Genomic DNA, 22,372 nt, shown 5'->3' with positions numbered 1-22,372 from the left:
TAGATTACAGTAGTTTTTTCTTTTTAAATGTTGGTATCAGGACAAAGGGAAAATACAGATTGAGTAGTAAGACCAAGATAAGGAATTTGAACACAGAAATCCATATACACATCTGTATAATCATTAAAGACAGTGCAGATTGAAATCTGAGCTTCCTAGGGATCAAAGCAAAAATGGAAATACTTTATAAGCAGTTTAGAGATCATTGTGTTATGAACTCTAAAGTGGTTAGCAAGAAGAGTAGTGAACAGTGTTCTCAGTAACAGCTCTTCAAAAAGTGTTTTTTACATGGCTTTTTCTTATAACATCCCTCATTATAGAAGCCAAGGGCATTATATATGAAAAGTAAGTACCGGTGATGATGACTAAAATGTATCTCATTTTCCTTTTGCCCATTTGTCTGAATTAATGGTAAGCACCATCTCTCAGAGTAATGTAAGATCTAAGCCTAATAAATTGCCTAAATGAGAAAATTATAAAGGATTTTTTATCTGTAAGACTTCCTGTTGAGCCGCATAGAGTAAGAGTAAGAGATAATGGGAGTTGTTATCTACATAGAACACAATCATTTAATTTGTTTAGTGCTATTTGAAGAAACTTACCTATATCACTTGCTATTAAATATTTGAAAGATAATTTCAGAATAGATAACTTCTACCTCTTCCGCTATTCCATTCAATACATACCTGCCCATGCTTGCAAGTGAAGTAAAAAGCATATTCCCAAATGAAAAATATTTTAAAAATGTGTTAGTTATACCAAATTTCACTTGTCTTAAGTGACATTTAGACAAACCGGTTTGGATTAACTAGGTATGAGGCAGTTCATTCCTAAGAAGGACTTTGTAATAATTTGTTTTCTCTGTTTGATAGGGAGCTATAAATAAAAAATTTAATACATGTACTTAGTAACCAGTGTCCATTTGAGAATCAGAAATGAGCCTGACTTGTAATCAGTAAAAGATAAAACCAACATATTGTGGTCCTATTAATTTAAAACACAAAATTTTGAGTTGGGGTCGGATTATCTGGTATTTATTATAAAGAACAAGGATTTTAGTTGCTTGGAAATACAGTTGTTTCAGACAAAACTTTCTTTTCAATAAGCCAGTATCTGCTTAATATGGTTTTATGGCATTCATACACTCAGATTTTTATTAAGACTATTACAGAATTTAGTACAGCCTGGTAGAAAGTTAGTTGATATCTCCAGCCCACATTGTCTAGTAATCAGCAGCTGGGAAAATCAGAGTTAGAACTAAAGTGTACTGATCTAGTATTATAATTAGTAATGGCTGTATGTTTGAAATATGACTTCTGGCCAGGTGGCTCCTCCCTGTAATCCCAGCACTTTGGGAGACATACGGATCACTTGAAGTCAGGAGTTCAAGACCAGCCTGGCCAACATTAGTAGAGATGGAAGTCCCCTCTCTACTAAAAATACAAAAATTAGCTGGATGGTGATGCACGCTTGTAATCGCAACTGCTCAGGAGACTGAGGCAGGAGAATCACTTGAACACAGGCGGCGGAGGTTGCAATGAGCCAAGATGGCACCACTGCACTCCAGCCTGGGCAACAGAGGGAGACTGTGTCTCCAAAAAAAAAAAAAAGAAAAAGCAAAAAAGAAATATTACTTCTTTCAAACCCAATATGACTTTTTCTTTGGCCCTTTTAGTCTGTGATCTGTGATGCTTTGCAGAATATAGTATCTTTATTCCTTTATCTGAGAGGGAACATGTGCCTATATACATATACAATATTGCATGTAATTTAATAAGATTACTCAAAATTGTATGCAAAAGTTTTCTATGCACACACATTATGAATCCCAGATTATTGTCTCCACATATTTGGTGCCCCTCCCAGTGTGAGGCTCATACTTCCCTGTCCTGATGATCAGGCTAAGCTGTGTGACTTATTTTAGCCAATAAAATGCTAATGAAAAGTTTATTTGGCTTTTATGACCAGAAATGTTAAGAGCTGTTAGGTGGTTCCATTTCTCTTTTTCCCTTTGCAGTGATACCAGCAGTATTCCATTTAGGGCCACTCCTTCATTCTGGGTTCCTGGAATGAAGATACATATAGCAGAGCTGCTGCCTACCCTCAGTAGACCTATAATGTGATCAAAACAAACCATTGTTATAAAGCCTGTAGATTTTAGGGTCATTTGTTTTTGCAGGTAAATTAGCCTAAGCTGACTGATAATAAGAACTCTAGCTTAAGAAGATCTTTTCTAGACCTAGGTTTTTTTGTTTGTTTGTTTTTTGTTTTTTTTTACTTTTTGTGTTTGTGGGTTTATTTGTTTATTTATTTTTGAGACAGGGTCTCACTCTGTTGTCCAGACTGGAGTGCACTGGTACAATCATGGCTCACTGCAGCCTCACCCTCCCTGGGCTCAGGTGATCCTCCCACCTCAGCCTCCTGAGTAGCTGGGACTACAGGCGCACACCATTACACCTGGCCAATTTTTGTATTTTATGTAGAGACAGGGTTTCGCCATGTTGTCCAGGATGGTCTTGAACTCCTGAGCTCAAGCTATCTGCCCACCTCAGTCCCCCAAAGTGCTAGGATTACAGGCATGAGCCACCATGCCTGGCCCCAACATTTTTTTATTAGTCGTTAAAAAATGTATTCAGGCCAGGCGCAGTGGCTCACTCCTGTAATCCCAGCACTTTGGGAGGCTGAGGTGGGTGGATCACGAGATCAGGAGATCGAGACCATCCTGGGTAACACGGTGAAACCCCGTCTCTACTAAAAATACAAAAAAATTAGTTGGGTGTGGTGGCAGGCACCTGTAGTCCCAGCTACTCGGGAGACTGAGGCAGGAGAATGGTGTGAACCTAGGAGGCAGGGCTTGCAGTAAGCCAAGATCATGCCACTGCATTCCAGCCTGGGTGACAGAGTGAGATTCCGTCTCAAAAAAAAAAAAATTCAATGCCTGTTTTATGAGGGGCACCTGCATTATCTGCTATCCTCACAACAATCCTACACAGTAGGTTTTAACATTTTTGCAGTTGAGGAAACTGAAATAAAGTTCAGTAACTTTCTTATGGTCATGCAGTTTCTAAGTAGCTTAGGCACGATTCGTACAGTTCTGTCCGATTCTTTGTATTACACCTCTAAACTTTCCTGTTTGTTCTTACATTGGTTTCACCTATATCTGATCAGTCATTTCTTTACTGATAGGCAGAATTAATAATGCAGTTTTCAAAAACTTTTATATAGTAAGTGCATTTGTCTCTGTTTAAATCAAGGGTCTTACATTTTTGGCTTTCAAAGCACAGATATCTTGTATTTGGAGGTTTTTATTTTTGTTTTTACATTTGAAATCACATGCCTTTAGGTGAGACTTACACTTGCCAGTTAGCCACAATAACTAGCACTCCCTTTTGTGTTAGGCTCCCTAACTTCACACATTTATGATACCCACCTGGTCTCTGAAAACTTTTGTATTTGTATCCGCAGGATTGGCTTGTTAGTGTACATTGTTAATGAAGCCAAAAACTTCGCTATAATTCACACTAGAGAAATTAATTTCATTGCCTTAGTCTCAAGCTAGCAACTTTTTAAATTTCATACAAGGAGTTGGAAGAGGAATAGCAATCATAGTTACTTCAAGATTTACTTATATGCCAGGCACCGTTCTAAGACTTGCACGTGTATTATCTAATCTACAAAATAACTTTATTAGGTAGATAGTAGTAGTATTCTCATTTGTGGGGAGAAAACTAGAGCAAGAGAAGTTAAGTAACTTGCCCAAGATTACACAGCTATTAAGAAATAGAGTCAGGATTTGAACTCAGGCAGTCTGGTTACACACATCATACTGTGACAGAGGATATGTAGGTTAATTGTCCATGGAGCTTTTCTCACTAGTGGAGAAAGCTTTTGTATCAGTAGTTGATAGCCTTTACGTGAAGATAGATACCTTTTAGGAATTGTGAATTATATAAACGTCGTGTATTCTGATACCTTGGATTGACTGGATAAAAATTAGTAAATTAGCCCTAATCTTGTGAAGATCATTGCCATCTTCTCTAAACATCCCCCTGGTATGCTTTAATAGATGTAAGAAGAAAGTATTAGTAAGCCCATCATTTAATCCTTCAAAAAAATATATCTTAGAAGTTTGAACCACTACTTGGTCTTTTACTCTTTGGGAAAGAGATTGACTCTCCTCGCTCCCCCCACCCCCACCCCGCTCTTCATTCACCACTTTTGAGTAGGCAGTTCATTTTTTTTTTCTTTTGGAGACAGAGTCTCACTCTGTCTCCCAGGCTGTAGCACAGTGGTGCAGTCTTGGCTTACTGCAACCTCCACATCCTAGGTTCAAGCAATTCTCATGCCTCAGCCTCCTGAGTAGCTGGGATTATAGGTGCATGCCACCATGCCCGACTAATTTTTGTAGTTTTAGTAGAGATAGGGTTTCACCATATTGGCCAGGCTGGTTTTAAACTCCTGACCTCAGTTGATCCACCCACCTCGACCTTCCAAAGTGCTGGGATTACAAGCGTGAGTCACTGTGCCTGGCCAAGAAGGCAATTCATTCTTTGCTTCTTTTTCCCCTCCTAGAGATGGAGTTTTGAGATGTTACCTAGGCTGGCCTGGAATTCCTAGGCTCAAGCAGTCCTCCTACCTCAGCCTTTCTAGTATCCAGGTGATATGGTTTGACTGTGTCCCCACTCAAATCTCATCTTGAATTTTAGTTACCATAATCCCCACGTCATGCTGGTGGGAGGTAATTGAATCACAGGGGCAGTTACCTCCATGCCGTTCTCATGAAAGTGAGTGAGTTCCTATGAGATCTGATGGCTTTATGAGGAACTTTCGCCCTTTGCTCGGCACTTCTCTCCTGCCATCTTGTGTAGAAGGACATGTTTGCTTCCCCTTCCGTCATGATTCTAAGTTTCCTGAGGCCTTCCCATCCATGTGAAACTGTGAGTCAATTAAACCTCTTTTCTTTATAAGTTACCTAGTCTTGGGTATTTCTTCATAGCAGCATGAGAATGGACTAATACACTGGAACTATAGGTGTGCACCACTGTGCCCAGCTGACATTCTTAAAATATAGCATATTGTATTGCTTGAATTTGTGCTGAACATTTACAAGTTTTATCTTAAGGGAAAATGTGTCTCAAAAGTTAATATCACTACTCTAAGTTGAATTTACTGAAACAAATGGAGTGGTCAGCTTAGTGTAGCAGAGCTTAAATGAAGGAGACCTGAAGACTGGTGGTGTGTGACCCTGGTATGAGATTATAGACTGAGAACTGAGTAGAAATACTCAGGAAATATTGAGGGAGTAATTAGGGGTAGGAATAGCTTATTAAGTCAGGAGCTGCCTTTGTGGATAGAGGGAAGGAAGAACGATAGGACCAGATTGTAAGAGCATAGGTGGGCAAGAGCAGTCCCACCTACGCTGTACCCAGTCCCACCACCATCCTCCCCCTCAAAAGAGAGGTGCCAGTGGGAGTTGTTCTTTTGTCTTTTCTCCTGTCACATCTGCACGGTAAAATGAAAGGCTAGTAGCATTAGGACTGTGGATACAATTATAGAAATAATCAGTGATCTAAAAAGAGGGGTGGTAACCTGCTGTTTTTGCTAATTTATTCCCAAATGCTTTTCTCCTTTTCTATTCTGTTGTTGTTGAAGTCTTTATGGGACATTTAAAGCCTTTAATCTGGGGTAAAATATTACAGCCTCCAGCTTCTCCAGCAATTACGTTCATGCCACTTCTGTGCCATTGGAGTAATTCATGAATGACACTAAGGACTAATGGCTTGAGGGGAGGTCTTTAGATGATACCAAGGGTCAACTGTAAACAAATAGAAGTTTTTTTGTTTTGTTTTTAGGCTCCAACTTGCCTGTTTTATTTTGTCAGCTTTACCCAATTTTTCCACAATATGCCAAACCCTATCAGTAATTTTGATGGCTGAACTGTATGTGTATATGCACATACAGCATAAAGTGTGTATTTTGTTAGAGCTAGATTAATGCCACAATATTCAGAAAACTTCTCCCTGTGTTTTAAAAAAATTGACATATTTTGTGATTAGACTGAAATGATGTAAATGTACATGTTATTGTAGTACTAATGAATTGTTAGATATTTGCTGTAATGTTAACATTGCTAATTTATGCCCTGTAAATGAATATTGAATATGAAACACTGTTACAGGGAAAACTATAGTCTGCACAATAAATGCTGCATAAGAAACAAGCCTTACTCCAAATAATTTTTTTTTTTTTTGCTAGTTCACACCTCTGAGTAGTTGGCTCTAGAGGTGTGAAGAATCTAGAGAATGTTTAATTTCAGTGATAAACCAGATTATAAAGTAAGTTTAATTGATGAAAAGAGTAAGCTTTGTCAGCTTCATATATTCTCTTGTTGCCTGTTTTTGCAAGACACATTTGAGAATATGCTTTTGGGAGCCAATCTAATGTTACCTGTATTTGCCTCACGTAAAAATCTTAAGCTCTGTGGTTTAAATCTAAGCAAGCAGGAGGTGACTTGAGAGACCTTGTAAGTCCTGTTAGGACAAGTTATCCATGATGAATAATAAGGAAGAAATTTTTATACGTGCGGAGATCATTTATGAAATCCAAACATCTACTTATTGACAGGTTGCTTAATATTTCTCTTGTAGGTAGGAGCACTCTTACCTCCTATAAATAAATTTTGTAGCAATTTAAAATCCATTAATGTCTGTAAGAGAACTAATATTCTTCAACTTTGTGTGTTCATTGGTATCCAATACATTAAATTCAAGAAATGCATATTGTGTATTTTGTGGCAGGCGTTTTGCTAGGGGCTGAGTCACACTGTGAATAAGACATTCATTTATCCAACAAATATTTAATAAAGTGCCGTCTATGGATAATCTTAAGGACTTCCCTTAGGAAGTAGTGCTTATATTAAGAGTTCAAATGTGAGTAGGATTTACCAAGGTGAATATGAGGATAAAAAATCTTCCACATGTTGTGATTAAAGTACTCCATGTTGACAGCCGGGTGTGGTGACTCACGCCTGTAATCCCAACATGATTACAGGCACGAGGCTGAGGCAGGGAGATCATTTGAGATCAGGAGTTTGAGCCTGGCCAACATAATGAAACCTTGTCTCTATTAAAAAGTACAAAACCTAGCCGGGTGTGGTGGTGCATGCCTGTAATCCCAGCTACTCAGGAGGCCAAGGCAGGAGAATTGCTTGAACCTGGGAGGCGGAGGTTGCAGTGAGCCAAGATTGTGCCACTGCACTCCAGCCTAGGCGACAGAGCGAGACTCCATTTTGGGAAAAAAGAAAAGAAAAGAAAAGAAAAAAAGATAGCACTCCCTGTTGAGGAAGAGCACGGAGTATCTGAAAAACCAAGACCGCTAGAGAATGGCTAAAGCAAGGAGAGGGAGAGGAGGAGCAGTGGCATCAAAAGTGGCTGAAGAAATAGCCAGCAGCTGGTTGTAAGTTCTAAGCCACGGTTAGGATTCTGGATCTGGTTGTAAAGGCAGTGAGAAGCCATTCAAGGGTTTAGGCAGGGAGGTGATGTTATCAGAATTTGTTTTCTTACAATTTTTTTTTTCTTTTTGCAATCACTGTGGTTGCATTGTGAAGAGTGGATTAGTCTGAGCCAAGAGAGGACACAAAGATTTCAATTAAGATGTTATCGAGTCTGGACATGGTGTCTCATTCCTGTAATCCCAGCACTTTGGAAAGCCAAGGCGGGCAGATTGCTTGAGGCTGGAAGTTCGAGACCAGCCTGGCCAACATGGCGAAACCCTGTCTTTAATAAAAATACAAAAATTAGCCACATGTGGTGGTGCACACCGGTAGTTCCAGCTTCTTGGATGGCTGAGGGATGAGAATTGCTTGAACCCAAGAGGCTTGAACTCAGGATGCCAAGGTTGCAGTGAGCCGAGATTGCACCACTACGCTCCAGCCTCAGTGGCAGAGTGAGACTCTGTCTCAAAATAAAAAAGATGCTATCAGAGGAATCTTACAGATGATGATGGCTTAGACTACAGTGGTAATGGAGAAGTAGGTGGATTCAGGAGATATTTAGGAGTTGTAAATGACTTGAATGGTAATTTGGGGAATGTAAAATTAAGAAGGGAGAACATGAAGTTCAAGATAATGCCTGTCTTCTGACTTTATTCTCTGAGTGAGTGTTGATACCATGTCTTGAGATGGGAAGGAGGGCAGAAGACAAGTTCTATTTTATTTTTTGAGGTATTACTCAAATTACAGATTCATGGACATAAATAGGGAACATAGGATAGGAGTCATTTATCATCATTAGGAGGATATATACATGTAGGGGTGGTGTGTATGTGTGTGTGTATGTATATGTATATGTATATGTATTATATATATATATATTTTTAACTTATTTGAAAGGACACAGGCTGGGCATGGTGGCTTACACCTGTAATCCCAGTGCTTTGAGATACCAAGGTGGGAAGATCTTTTGAGCCCAGGAGTTCAAGACCAGCCTGGGCAACACAGTGAGGCTCCATCTCTACCAAAAAAAAAAAATTTTTTTTAAGGTAGTTGGGTGTGGTGGCACACACCTGTAGTCCCAGCTACTCAGGAGGCTGAGGTGGGAACATCACTTGGGCCCAGGAAGTCAAGGCTGCAGTGAGCCATGTGTATGCCACTGCACTCCAGCCTGGGTGACAGAGCAAGACCCTGTCTCAAATTAAATTTAGAAAAAAGGAGGAAGCACACAAAAACAGAGCAGTGTTATTCAGTCTGTCTATTCTGAGATCAGTGAAGAGAGTCTGATTTTTTTCAATTAATAAAAATGATTTTTGAAAGAAAACAAAAATTAATAAAAATATTTTTTAAAAAAAGAAGATAGTCTGATTTTTAAAGAGAAGGAATGGCCATGAGAGGTTGAGTGAGAATCTGATAGGGTAAAGGTGTTTTGCTTTTGCTTTTTAAAGAATCTAGAAGATACTATTCATGAAAAGACACCTAAGTAGACTTAGCCACATTCAATAGATCACAGTTTGCCCCTAAAGCTACAACATATGCATAAGGTGACCAAGTCCGTAAGTACATTGGTTCTTGCTCACTCCTGTTTAAACAGTTTATTCTTGCTGCGGCTGTTAACCCAGATTAACATCCAACTACCAGAATTTTATTAAGATTTTAATCAGAAGGCTAGAAGTCTAATTTACGAATTGGCTGGCTCCTAATGGCTTTGTAACTTTTTAAAATAAGCTATTTAAGTTTTGTGGTTGAGATGGGGGTGGGGGACAATGCAGCTTTAGAAACCTAGAAATGTTTCTATGAACGGAAGCTGTAGCCTATTATGGATATAAATTGGGCAGAGAGGGGATGGTGAGCAGAACCCTGTTGTGTTAAAGGAGACCTTTATACAGTGCCTTGTATGAACCAAACTCTTGAGATATGGGAAATGAATTTTTATTTTTAAGTGGGTTGAGAAACAAAACCTCTGGCAACCTTTTCCATTTTTTAAAATTTGACTACTTGAAACATGAAGTATTTTATGGTGTGAAATACCAAACTAAAGCTTCTGATGGATGCATGGATTTGTAATCTGTGATATATAGTCAGATGGGGTTTGGAGACTGAGAATGGAAATGTGCGAACCAGCAGCGTACCGGGTGCAGGCTGCGAGCGGTTGCATTTTGGGGAGCTGGGAGGTGGTTGCTTCAGTGGTGCATGCTGTAGTGGGAAGAGCACAAACATTAGAGTCAAATAAAGCTGAGTCTCAAAACCTAGCTCTAGCATTTGTTAAGGAGGGAGCAGGTTGCCCAACCTTGCCATACACACTGTCCTCTGCTGACATGTGGTGATGACGTCTACTGCCCAGTTTATTCTGAGGGCTAAATGAGAAAATGAATGCAAAGCCCCTGGCAGAGTGCCTGACTCATAAGAGGCGCTTAACTCTTAGTTCCTCTTCTACTTCTAATCTGATTTCCTATATACCTGGCTTTAGTGTTTGCAATAATGATAGAAGCCTTGTTAGTGATCCCAAGTAGTCTTCATGAGTGAGTTGGAACAAATGCGGTTGAATTTCTCATCTCTACTTACTGATTATGAAAATAGAAATTCACAGGTATTAAGCTTTTTATCTTTTAGAAATGCCGACCCACATGATGCTAAGAGTACCCTTAAAGACACACAAAACAGTTTATGAAAGGTTTAAAGTAACAACTGATAAATACTTTTAAATGTAATCCAGTGATGGACTTTCTACAGGAAAACATTGGCCACTTATTTATCCAGTTAATGTTTATTGAGAACCATTTTTTTGTCCTGGATCCTGAATAATGTAGGAGACTGACAAGTGAACAGATGATTCTTATATACCATAGTAAGTCTTGTGCTATGGGAAATCACAGAGTGCTGTGCCAAGAGAATTTGGTGATACATACCAAATGCTTTAAAAATGTACGTCCTCTCTTACCAATTGATCTACTTCTATTATATAACTTAAGGAAACTCAATGAAATCTTGTTTATAATAGTGAAAGGTTGGTAAATGAAAATGTGTAACACTAGTGGATTGGTTTAGTTCATGTATCTATGAACGAATGAGACCATGTACTCATTAGTGATCACCCATTTATATTTTACAAAGAAGAAACATTCATGATACCTTGCTAAGAGGAAAAAAAATAGGTTATGGAACAGGGTTAGAAAGAATTAATTTGTTTTCAGTGAGAGAAAAAGTTTAGCAAAATAACCGAAATTCTTTTTAAATATTTTGAAGAAATCGTTCTGAAAGACATATTATTGTAATAGTCTAGAAGTGGGGTTGGGGATCTAAGCATCTTGCCAAATCAGCATTGTACGTCTGAGAGAGAAACAATGGGGCATGTGCATATCAAAATGAGTATTGCATAGTGGTGTAGTTCTAGAGAGACTGCCCAGGTTAATGGACTTGTGAAGCAGGACAGGACAAAGTGCTTTCACAGTGCTTCCAGTATTTTAGGTGCATTTTGTAGTAAGAAGATAGACGTGTGAAATATCATTCTGAAAACAGTGGAGAAAACTATGCCAGGGAGTATGTGGGTAGCCAGTCCCAGGGGCTTCACTGGTTATTTTGACTTTGCTAGCACCATTAGGTCACTTTATCTTCTGGAGACATTCTATTTCTGGGTACTAAAGGATTCAAGCATAGCTTTGTTGAGAAATTGTTTTTCCCTTTAGATGATAATAAGGTAAGTTGCCAAGATCTGGGCTGTATTCACTCTTAACAGTAATCCCATTAAAGTGCAAAGGTTTTTAAACTCAGTTTTTACAAGTAACAGTTTGCTTTGGAAAAGCTTTATTCACATAAACTTCTCTCAGACTCACAACTTTATTCAAGGACAAGTTTAAGACCTTTGGATATACCGTTAACTCAACTAACTTATAAAATTAGTTATTCCTAAGTTTTTTTCTCATTTAGAGAGGTAGATAAGCTTGGAGATTTCTAGTTTTCTCATTTATATGAGAATTATACGATATATCAAGGGAACGGACCTTTACTTTGTCTGAATCAGATGAAGTGGCTGTTCCTGGACCTTTCATCTGCACTGCTCTCCAGTGTAGAATGATGGGAGGCAGGCTCTGTGCCTCATGTTTTGTTGTTTACTTCTTTACATGTAATATGAATCTGTTGCCCTTCATTTTCAGAGTAGACTTCTGAGAGATTCTTTTGGGCAGTAATCAGAAGTTGGATGCTGAATGATTCAGAAAGGCCTAAGAGAATAAGAACTGTGATGCAAATACCAGGGCCAAAATGAAAAGATAACTTTTACTTAGTGCCCCTTTCTTTAAGTTTGGAAAATACCTTTTCTTTTTAATTCTGTCATTTGTTGAGTACTCATGTGCTAGGTCTTCATGTACATTATCTTATTTAATCCACACTTTCCTGAGAGGTTTAAATAACCACCTCCCTTTGTTTTACAGAAGGCCCCAAAAGATTAAACAATTTGCTTTTAGCTATATGCCCAGTAAATAGCAAGGTCAGGATTTGAATCCAGGTCTCACTCTAGAGCTCTTTGTATTGCACAGACTTTGGCATGGAAGTTAGAAAACTCCCAACTCAATTTCTGGTGAGTTGTAGTAATTTTCTCAGCTCTTGCTTTCTCTGTCTGTAAAATGAGAGGATTGAGCTGAATTTCTAAAGTCATTACTGGTTGTAACATTCTGTGATTCCTGGATGCTTTTTCAGGTTCAAGCAGAGAATATATAGAGCTTCTGCTCCTCTCTTTGTGAGCAACCAGTTGGGTTTGTATGTTAGCCTGATGATGTTATGACACCATCACCCTGTGCAGGTGTAGAAAAGGCATAGAAGGAGAATGGGTTAAAAGAAGGTACACTGTGTCAACTGCTGATTCCTAAAAGAAAACCTGAAATTTTTGAACTGCCAATTCACAAAAGAAAACTTGAAAGTACCTGAGCATCAAAGCAGCATGGCAAGCTTGGGCTGGAGAGTGTGTGGGTGGAACCTGGTATTAATAATTGTCTTTAGACACCAACATCCTTCACCTTTAAAGGGCTGTTGTGCCTGAGTGAGTGAGTTTCTGTGTGTGCATCTGTCTCCAAGCATTGGGGATTGTGCTAGATGGTACAGTGATGACTCAGTTTCAGTTCTTTCAGGGTCATATAACATTTCCAATTAAAAGGTAGACAGATGGTTATGGGAGGGACACAATGATTATTGACATAGGAGAGCTAATGAGATGACATGACATAAAAAAGAAGTATCATTATTGCAGTATTTTTATTCCATTGATATAGTACCTTTTTCTTGAAGGTGCTATACAAATAACACTGAGATAATAAGCCATTTTAAAATGTCAAAACATGGAAGAACGAGAAAGTGGCTAGGAGAAATAAATACACAGAAAAGAAGCAGCGGGGGCTGTAGAGCACTGATCACCTTAGCAGTTACTAACTGGCTACATTCATTGCACTCATTAGTGGTGCTGGAAATGGCTGGGGGCTTGACATGGAGGTCTCTTCCTTGGCCCATCCTAGTGATCACAGTGCCACATCCTGTGGTTGTGATTGAAGACCATGGGCTTTGTTGTCAAATGGACTTGTCCTTGCTACTTATTAGCTGTTGACTTGGAACAAATTACCTAAACTTTCTGAACCTCAATTTCTTTATCATTAAAATGATGTTATTTATACCTTCGTTGTTAGGGTTTTCCTGAGGACTAACATAAATACATTTTACACATAAAACATTTAGTTCAGTGCCTGGCACATCATAAATGCTAACTATTCTTATGTTTAGAATATGTCAAAAGGTAGTGATTCTGATGAAGTTATAGAGTATGATAGCAACACTTCCCTGTGGTTCGAAGGCTGTGTCAAGTTATAAGAATCTTGTACTTCTCTGAATTGATATAATAAACTGTAATCTGTATTCCACAGAGTAGCATTAGATTTTTAAAATATATAGAGAATGTAGACAATAATCACACTCAGATACCTACCAACAGCTTAAGAAATAACAAATTACAAAACAAGATAGAAGACCCGTTTTTCTCCTTATCCCTTGGCCTCAAAGAGGTAATCGCTATCCTGAATCTGGTATATTATTTCCTTGAATGTTTTTATCTTGTAATTATTACCATTCATGTATCTATAAACAATATATGGTGTTCTTAACATATTTTAAATTTTCGTATAAGTATTATCATGCCATGTATATCTTTCTGTAGCTTGCTTGCTTTTCTCTCTCAACATTCTTTTTGAGATTTTTCTATTATACTTGTAGCCTTATTCATTTAATCACTGTAGAGCATTTTAAGATCAATTTTCTGTTAATGGACATTACCTATCTTTGGATATTTTTGTGTGCCTCTCACCATCACACCACCCTCCCTCAATCTAAGATGTAACTGCTCTTCTGAATTATGCTAATATTTGGGGGCTTTGAAAAGGTTTAAGGCCAGGCGCTGTGGCTCACACCTGTAATCCCAGCAATTCGGGAGACCGAGGCGGGCGGATCACCTGAGGCCAGGAGTTGGAGACCAGCCTGGCCAACATGATGAAACCCCATCTCTACAAAAATACAAAAATTAGCCGGTCGTGATGGCAGGCGATTGTAATCCCAGCTACACAGGAGGCTGAGGCGGGAGAATCACTTGAACCTGGGAGACAGAAGTTGCAGTGAGCTGAGATCGCACCACTGCACTTTAGCCTAGGTGACAGAGTGAGACTCCATCTCAAAAGAAAAAAAAGAAAAATATTGGGTTAAGCATACAAATCCCTAAACAGTATATCTGAGTTTGTACTGTTTTTGAGGTTTATATAAGCACAGTACAATCTACTGTGATTTAGTGGCTTGCTTTTTCCCTTCAGCGTCATGATTTTGAGATTCATTCATGTTGATACATGTGACAATAGTTGTTTCCATTATGTACATTATTCCATTGTTTGACTGTGCCATTATTTATAGACCTTAAGGTTGTTGCTGTCTCCTTGAATATGTTTGTTGAGTTTCTCTCAGGTATACATCTAGGGATTAAATGACTGGGGTGTAGATAATGTACGTATATTTTTATCTTTACTGGATATTGATATGTAGTAATTTCATTATTTAATTGTAAGTATTTTGTAATTTTATAATTTGATTTCACTCACGAGTTAAAAAAATTTTTTTTGTGTGTATTTCCAAATACAAATTTTTTTCTCAGCAGTTTTTAACTCAGTTGCCCTATGATCAGGTAATATTGTCTGTATCTTAGTAATTCTTTGGCATTTGTTGAGACTTTTGCTTTGTGTTCTGATATGTGGTCAAGATTTAGCCAGGTTTTAATCAGCTTTTATAAATATTCCATGTGTTTGAAAATAATTTATTTGGCCGGGCACGGTGGCTCATGCCTGTAATCCCAGCACTTTGGGAGACTGAGGCAGGCGGATCACCTGAGGTCAGGAGTTCGTGACCATCCTGGCCACCATGGTGAAACCCTATCTCTACTAAAAATACAAAAATTAGCTGGGCGTGGTGGCACACGTCTGTAATCCCAGCTACTTGGGGGCTAAGGCAGGAGAATTGCTTGAGCCTGGGAGACAGAGGTTGCAGTGAGCTGAGATCATGCCACTGCACTCCAGCCTGGCCAACAGAGTGAGACTCTGTCTCAAAAAAAAAAAAAAGAAAAGAAAAAAAGAAAATAATTCATTATCTAATTGTTGGATACTTGGTCTTTGTATGCTTATTAATTATTTTGTGTGAGAGTTATATTAAAATCATCCCCTGTAGGAAATTTGTCAGTTTCTTGTGAATATAACCATTTTTACTTTAAGTACAGTTGGCCCTGGAACAAAATGAGTTTGAACTTTGTATGCCTGCTTATATGAAGCTTTTCAACCAAACCTGGATTGAAAATACGGGATGCTAAACCTGTGTACATGGAGGACCAGTATTTAATATATGCTGGTTCAGTAGGGCTGACTGTGGAACCTGAGTATATGCGGGAGTTCTGAAACCAATCTCCCTTGTATATTAAGGGAGGGCAGTATTTTGTGGCTTTGGAGAAGACTCTTTTACTATTTTATGATCCTCTTCACCCCAATAATGCTTTTGACTTAAAGTCTACATATTCTGACAGTACTGTAGCCATACTAGCTTTCTGTTCATCCCCTCCCCTCCCGTTTTTCTTTTCCTTTCCTTTTCCTTTCTTCATTCTTTTTTTTCCTCCTCTCCTCTCTCTCTCCCCCTCCCCTCCCGTTTCTCCTCTCCCTCTCCTTTCTCTGTTCCTGTCTTGTCCTGTCCTGTCCTGTCTTGTCCTCCCTTCCCCTTCCCCTTCCCCTTTCCATTCTCCTTCCCCTGCTTTTTCCCCTTCCCTTTCCTCTTTCTTTCTTACTCCTGGACTCAAGAGATACTACCAAGTAGCTGAGACTACAGGTGTGCGCCACCACCCTCAGCTAATTTTTTAAAACTTTTTTAGAGATGAGGTCTTGCTGTGTTGCTCACGCTCGTCTCAAACTTCAGGCCTCAAGTAGTCCTCCCACTGCAGTCTTCAGAAATGCTAGGATTATAGATGTGAGCTACTGTGCCCTGCGTGTTCGCTTATATTTTTTTGCCAGGTACATTTTTTTATATATATATAATTGTGTTATACTTGGGGGATTGGCTACAGGAATCCCCTGCATATACCAAAATCTGTGCATACTCAGGTTTATCAGTCTGCACTGCAGAACCATGGTATATGGAAAGTAGGCCTGCCATATATGATTTTTGCATCCTGTGAACATTGTATTTTTGATCTGCATTTGGTTGAAAAAAATCCGCATACAAGTGGACCCACACGGTTCAAACCCATGACGTTCAAGGACTAACTATACTTTAACATTTTGTTTATCCTCTCATATTTGTGTTTTTAGTATGTCCCTTATAAATTGAATATAACTGGACTTCAGTCCAAATATTCTGTCTTTTAGCTGAAAAGTTCAGTCTGTTTATTACCATTACTGACATATTTATACTTATTTCTACCATCTTGTTATGTGTTTTCTGTTTACTCTGCTGCCTTTTTCCTTATGACCTTTCCTTCTAAAAAGTTTGAAAAACTGTTGTTTATTCCGTTTTTCTTTCTGATTACTCTTAAATATTTAACATGCATCTTTGGCTTTGCACAGAACGTTAAAATCAGTATGTTTGCATTCTTCTGAATGGGACCTTGGAAAACTTTTAACTCTAGTCACCTTCCACTAATCTTAAACGTTTTTGACCAGTGTTTTACTCCCATGGTTTTTTAATCACCCAGATCAGTCTTTATTATTGCTGTTGTTGCATTTAATTTTTGTACCAACTTCCATTGTTTTCTAATCCTCAGAGACTGTGAACTCCTTAGTTAAGCTCATTTTCTATTTTTCTTCAGATTTTCAAAAGAAACAACCAGATGATGATTCCGCTCCAAGTACAAGTAACAGCCAATCAGATTTGTTTTCCGAAGAGACCACCAGTGACAACAACAATACCTCGATAAACACGCCAACTCTTAGTCCCAGCCAGCAGCCGCTTCCGACAGAACTGAATGTAACTTCACCGAGTAAAGAGGAGTGTAAGTGCCTGGCTTCTTAGGGGTGGTAGAGAGAGCAGCCTAAGAACCTTAGATGAGCATCTTGGTAATGCCTAACCCCAGAAAAAAACAGCACTTCTTTTTATTCAAGATAAGTGTTCACATACAAGGCCCAAGCTCAGCAAGTTAGAGAATAAGTTTCAGTCATTCTTGAAGAAATAGCCTTTTATACTGTCAAAGTACATGAAGTTTTGAACCATTCTGGAGAACAGTGGCTCTCACCTGTGTCTGCACATTAGAATCCACTGGAGGTTTTTTTTTTTTTTTTTTTTTTGAGACGGAGTCTTGCTCTGTCGCCCGAGCTGGAGTGCAGTGGCCAGATCTCAGCTCACTGCAAGCTCCGCCTCCCGGGTTTACGCCATTCTCCTGCCTCAGCCTCCGGAGTAGCTGGGACTACAGGCGCCCGCCACCTCGCCCGGCTAGTTTTTTGTATTTTTAGTAGAGACGGGGTTTCACCGTGTTAGCCAGGATGGTCTCGATCTCCTGACCTCGTGATCCGCCCGTCTCGGCCTCCCAAAGTGCTGGGATTACAGGCTTGAGCCACCGCGCCCGGCCTCACTGGAGGTTTTTAAAACAATTTTAATCAGCATCATTCCCTCATTCTCATTTAATTCATCTGGAGGGAGACCCATGGATCTGTTATTTTTAACTCTGCAGTGGATTTCTAATGTGCAGCAAGGGACCAGTAAGGGATTCTAACCCTAAAACCCTAATTTGGGAGCCTTAGATTGAAACTTTACCTCTGTCACTAACTGGGCCTTGACTGTTTCTAAGCATTTAACTGAGAAAACACTATACTTCATAGGACATAGGATATTTTTATTTTTATTTTTTATTATTTTATTTTATTTTATTATTTTATTTTATTTTATATTATTTTTTATTTTATTTTATTTTATTATTTTATTTTATTTTTGAGATGGAGTCTTGCTCTGTCGACCGGGCTGAAGTGCAGTGGCCGGATCTCAGCTCACTGCAAGCTCCGCCTCCCGGGTTTATGCCATTCTCCTGCCTCAGCCTCCGGAGTAGCTGGGATTACAGGTGCCTGCCACCATGCCTGGCTAATTTTTATATTTTTAGTAGAGACAGGATCTCGCCATGTTGGCCAAGCTGGTCTCGAACTCCTGACCTCAAATGATCTACCCGCCTCCATCTCCCAAAGTGCTGGGATTACAGGTGTGAGCCACCATGCCCGGCCCATTGTCTACTTAATTTTTATAATGTCATAACATAACATTTCTTTCCCTCCATCCCCCATCCCTGGTGGTACGTGAAACATACATCTCTTTTAGGGCACAACTATAACTGATAGTATTTGTTGAAAATTATAGGGATATCATAACATAGCAATTTTTGCCTTTTAAAAGCTCTGCTTGGCCAAGGCAGGAGGATTGCTTGAGGCCAGGAGTTTGAGACCAGCCTAGACAACATGGTGAGACTCTTTTCTCTACCTAAAAAAAAAAAAATTGCAAGATGTGGTGGTGTGTGTTATGATCCCAGCTGCTTGGGAAGCTGAGGCAGGAGGATCTCTTGAGCCCAAGAGTTCAGGGTTACAGTGGACTGACTATGGTCTCACCATTACACTGCAGCCTTGTGAGACCTGGTTTCTGTGTTCTGTATACTAACTTTGGAAAGGTTGGCAGAAAACACATATCTAAATCTATCATAAACTACTGTATTTGGTAATATTGAGAATATAAAATAAGCAAGGTCATAGTCCTTGTTCTCAAAGAATTTGAAGGGGAAATTAAATATATTTGTTATAGTTTATCGGTGGTTATCAACCAGGAGTGATCTCCCACCCCACAGCCCCAGAACATTTGATAGTGTCTGGAGGCCAGGGATGCTGCTGAATGTCTTACATCATATAGGACAGTCTTCTGCAACAAAAAATCATTCAGCTCACAATGACAGTAATGCTGAGTTTGACAAACCCTGATACACGTTTGCACACACCCATGTTGGTCCTTATATATTAAAGACAGCAACTGTTGAAGGACATTGACTTACTGAGGAAGTGGTAAAGATGGATAGAAGGTGGTGAAGAGACATACTAGACAGAGTAGAATGAGCTGTGGAAGGAAAGTTGCATGAAGTTTCTCAATGGCAAATGACTGTCTTAGGGCCATTTATGGAAGAGAATGAAGGACAAGGCTAGAAGGGTAAGTCGTGGCCAAGACATAGAGGCTTAAATGTCCAGCTAAGCTATTTGGACTTGAGACAATAGCCATATTTTTGAGCAGAAGAAGTGATATTATTACAGTCCTTTGGAGAAGTAACCTTGATTGTATTGAAAATGGAAAGGATTAAGCAGGAATAACATTGCAAAGAGAGAATTTTTAAAATGTTATAAGTTATTGAATAGAGGCCAAAGCAGGTGTAGAAATCATGTAAGAGGAGAAAAAAAAAACGGTGAAAATGGTAGTGGTCATGCTAAGGCAGTAGATTTTGTTTTGTTTTCAAAATTCTATTCAAGGTCGTGTACTTATTGAGGAGCTGATGACAGCTATGGCCCCTTGTCTTAGAAAAATATACACCATCCATTTATAACCAATTTTGCGTAGAATTTCTGTACAGCTTATTATGGCCCTTGGGTTAAGAACTCCTGGTCTAGGGAAAAGGTTGGTCAGGATCTCATCTGATGGAAACTGGATTGGATTCATGCATACCAGGATCAGGCCATCACAAACCAATTCAAGCTGCCAAAATGCATGTGAGGCCGAGATAACAGCAGCTACTATTTATTGAGCACTTTATATATGAGCCATTATTCTACATGCATATTTTTTCATTGTTTCTCATGATAACTCAATGAGGTAGATACTGTCATTATACTCATTCTATAGATGAGGAATTAGACACAAAAAGATTAAATAATTTGACTGTGGTCACAAACTAGTAGATACCAGAACCAGGATTCAAAAATTTAGGCATTTGGCTTCAGAGTTCATACTTTTAATCAGTTAATTCACAATGTGAAGCACAACTGTCACAGAGAATAATATTTGTGTGGGCAAGAGGGATGCTTTCTCTTCCTGTCATTAAGATATGTGGAAATCCACATCATAAGCAAGTTACTAGCCAGTTTTGGCCACTGTAGACTGCTATGGGTTTTTTTTGTTTTTTGTTTTTTTTTCAATATGAATACCTTCAGCCTGATTAAGGATGTCTAGTTCTACTAGGTTCATTTCCTTTCTCTCTTTTTGGTGACATCATTGCTTTGAACCATTGTATGTTTCTTTTAGACTTATACTCTCTGAAGCTAATCTCTTTCCCAATTCCTCAAGTTTCTACAGATCTAGGGAAATGAGATTTGCCAATTGGAGATATGGTGATGACTGAAGTTTGTGTTGTATGCAGCTGGGCAGGTTGAGTTGGAGCTCAGAGGAGAGAAGTCAAGCTTGGCTTTATCCACATGGAGATGATAGTTTAAGCCATAGGTGTTAAATTAGGTTGCCAAGGGTGAGAGTAAAGAAAAGCAGGGAGGGCTGGGCACGGTGGCTCATGCCTGTAATCCCAGCATTTTGGGAGGCTGAGGCAGGCGGATCACGAGGTCAAGAGATCAAGACCATCCTGGCCAACATGGTGAAACCCCATCTCTACAAAAAATACAAAAATTAACCGAACATGGTGACATGCACCTGTAGTCCTAGCTACTTGGGAGGCTGAGGCAGGGAAATTGCTTCAACCTAGGAGGTGAAGTTGCAGTGAGCTGAGATCACGCCAATGCAGTCCAGCCTGGCAACAGAGTGAGACTCTGTCTCAAAAAAAAAAAAAAAGAAGAAGAAGAAGAAAAGAAAAGCAGTGAGAATAGACCTGTGAGTGAAATTTCTGCACTTAAGGAGCAAAAAGGCTAGAGGAGGCAACTGAAGAAGTCAGGAGAATGATAGTGGGCAAGGTCACAAAAGCCAAGGAACAGATTTCAGTTTAGATAATAATAATATTAGCTCATATTTATGAAACATTTGCTATATTCTAGACAGTCTTCAAAGTTCTTTAGATACGGTAACATTTAATTTTCAATACAGCCTATTACGGTAGGTGCTTTTATTATACTTGTTTTTACAGATGAGGACACTAAAGCTTAGAGAGGTTCATTAACTTTCTCCCCAAAGTTATAGAGCTATTGCAAGGCAGTGAAGCCCATGCTGTGACACACGAATTTGGATCCAGAGCCTGTGTTTTCAGTCACTATAAGATATTGTCACAATATTATGAAAATGCTACTGAGGCTGTAAACTGACAAAGAGGCACTTGGATTTAGTGATCATAAGATGGATTACCTAAATAAACTATTTAATAAACGGTTTCAGTGGTTTGTATATTCATTTAGCAATCTTTGCTGAGTGCCTGCTATATGTTAGACACTAAGTTAAGTGCTGAGTATAGAAATGAATAAGATTAGTCTTAATACACAAGGAGGTCACCTTTTTGACTACATATGTCTCTCCCTGGGAGTCTGGTTTGTTCTCCCAAACAAGTGCATAAGAATTTTGGGGTGGAGAACATACCATGCTCATGGATAGGAAGAATCAATATCGTGAAAATGGCTATACTGCCCAAGGTTATTTATAGATTCAATGCCATCCCCATCAAGCTACCAATGAGTTTCTTCACAGAATTGGAAAAAACTGCTTTAAAGTTCATATGGAACCAAAAAAGAGCCCGCATTGCCAAGACAATCCTAAGTCAAAAGGACAAAGCCGGAAGCGTCACGCTACCTGACTTCAAACTATGCTACAAGGCTACAGTAACCAAAACAGCATGGTACTGGTACCAAAACAGAGATATAGACCAATGGAACAGAACGGAGCCCTCAGAAATAATGCCACACATCTACAACCATCTGATCTTTGACAAACCTGACAAAAACAAGAAATGGGGAAAGGATTCCCTATTTAATAAATGGTGCTGGGAAAATTGGCTAGCCATAAGTAGAAAGCTGAAACTGGATCCTTTCCTTACTCCTTATACGAAGATTAATTCAAGATGGATTAGAGACTTAAATGTTAGACCTAATACCATAAAAACCCTAGAAGAAAATCTAGGTAGTACCATTCAGGACATAGGCATGGGCAAGGACTTCATGTCTAAAACACCAAAAGCAACGGCAGCAAAAGCCAAAATTGACAAATGGGATCTAATTAAACTAAAGAGCTTCTGCACAGCAAAAGAAACTACCATCAGAGTGAACAGGCAACCTACAGAATGGGAGAAAATTTTTGCAATCTACTCATCTGACAAAGGACTAATTTCCAGAATCTACAAAGAACTCAAACAAATATACAAGAAAAAAACAAACAACCCCATCCAAAAGTGGG

The 22,372-nt window shown here is 39.0% G+C and overlaps 1 protein-coding gene across 5 annotated transcripts in view; it reads left to right on the top strand.

The window, feature by feature from the left end:
- ZFAND3 (zinc finger AN1-type containing 3) overlaps nt 1–22,372 on the top strand; it is a 336,930-nt gene that overhangs the window by 226,661 nt on the left and 87,897 nt on the right. For all 5 annotated transcript variants that reach the window (XM_023212706.1, XM_023212704.1, XM_023212705.1 and 2 more), the window contains one exon: nt 16,851–17,033. In XM_023212706.1, the coding sequence (XP_023068474.1) occupies nt 16,851–17,033 (183 nt within the window). The remainder of the gene's footprint in view (nt 1–16,850; nt 17,034–22,372) is intronic.

Source organism: Piliocolobus tephrosceles, chromosome 5 (genome assembly GCF_002776525.5).
Source record: "Piliocolobus tephrosceles isolate RC106 chromosome 5, ASM277652v3, whole genome shotgun sequence".
NCBI lineage: Eukaryota > Metazoa > Chordata > Mammalia > Primates > Cercopithecidae > Piliocolobus > Piliocolobus tephrosceles.
This window is presented reverse-complemented; position numbering and strand designations above follow the sequence as displayed.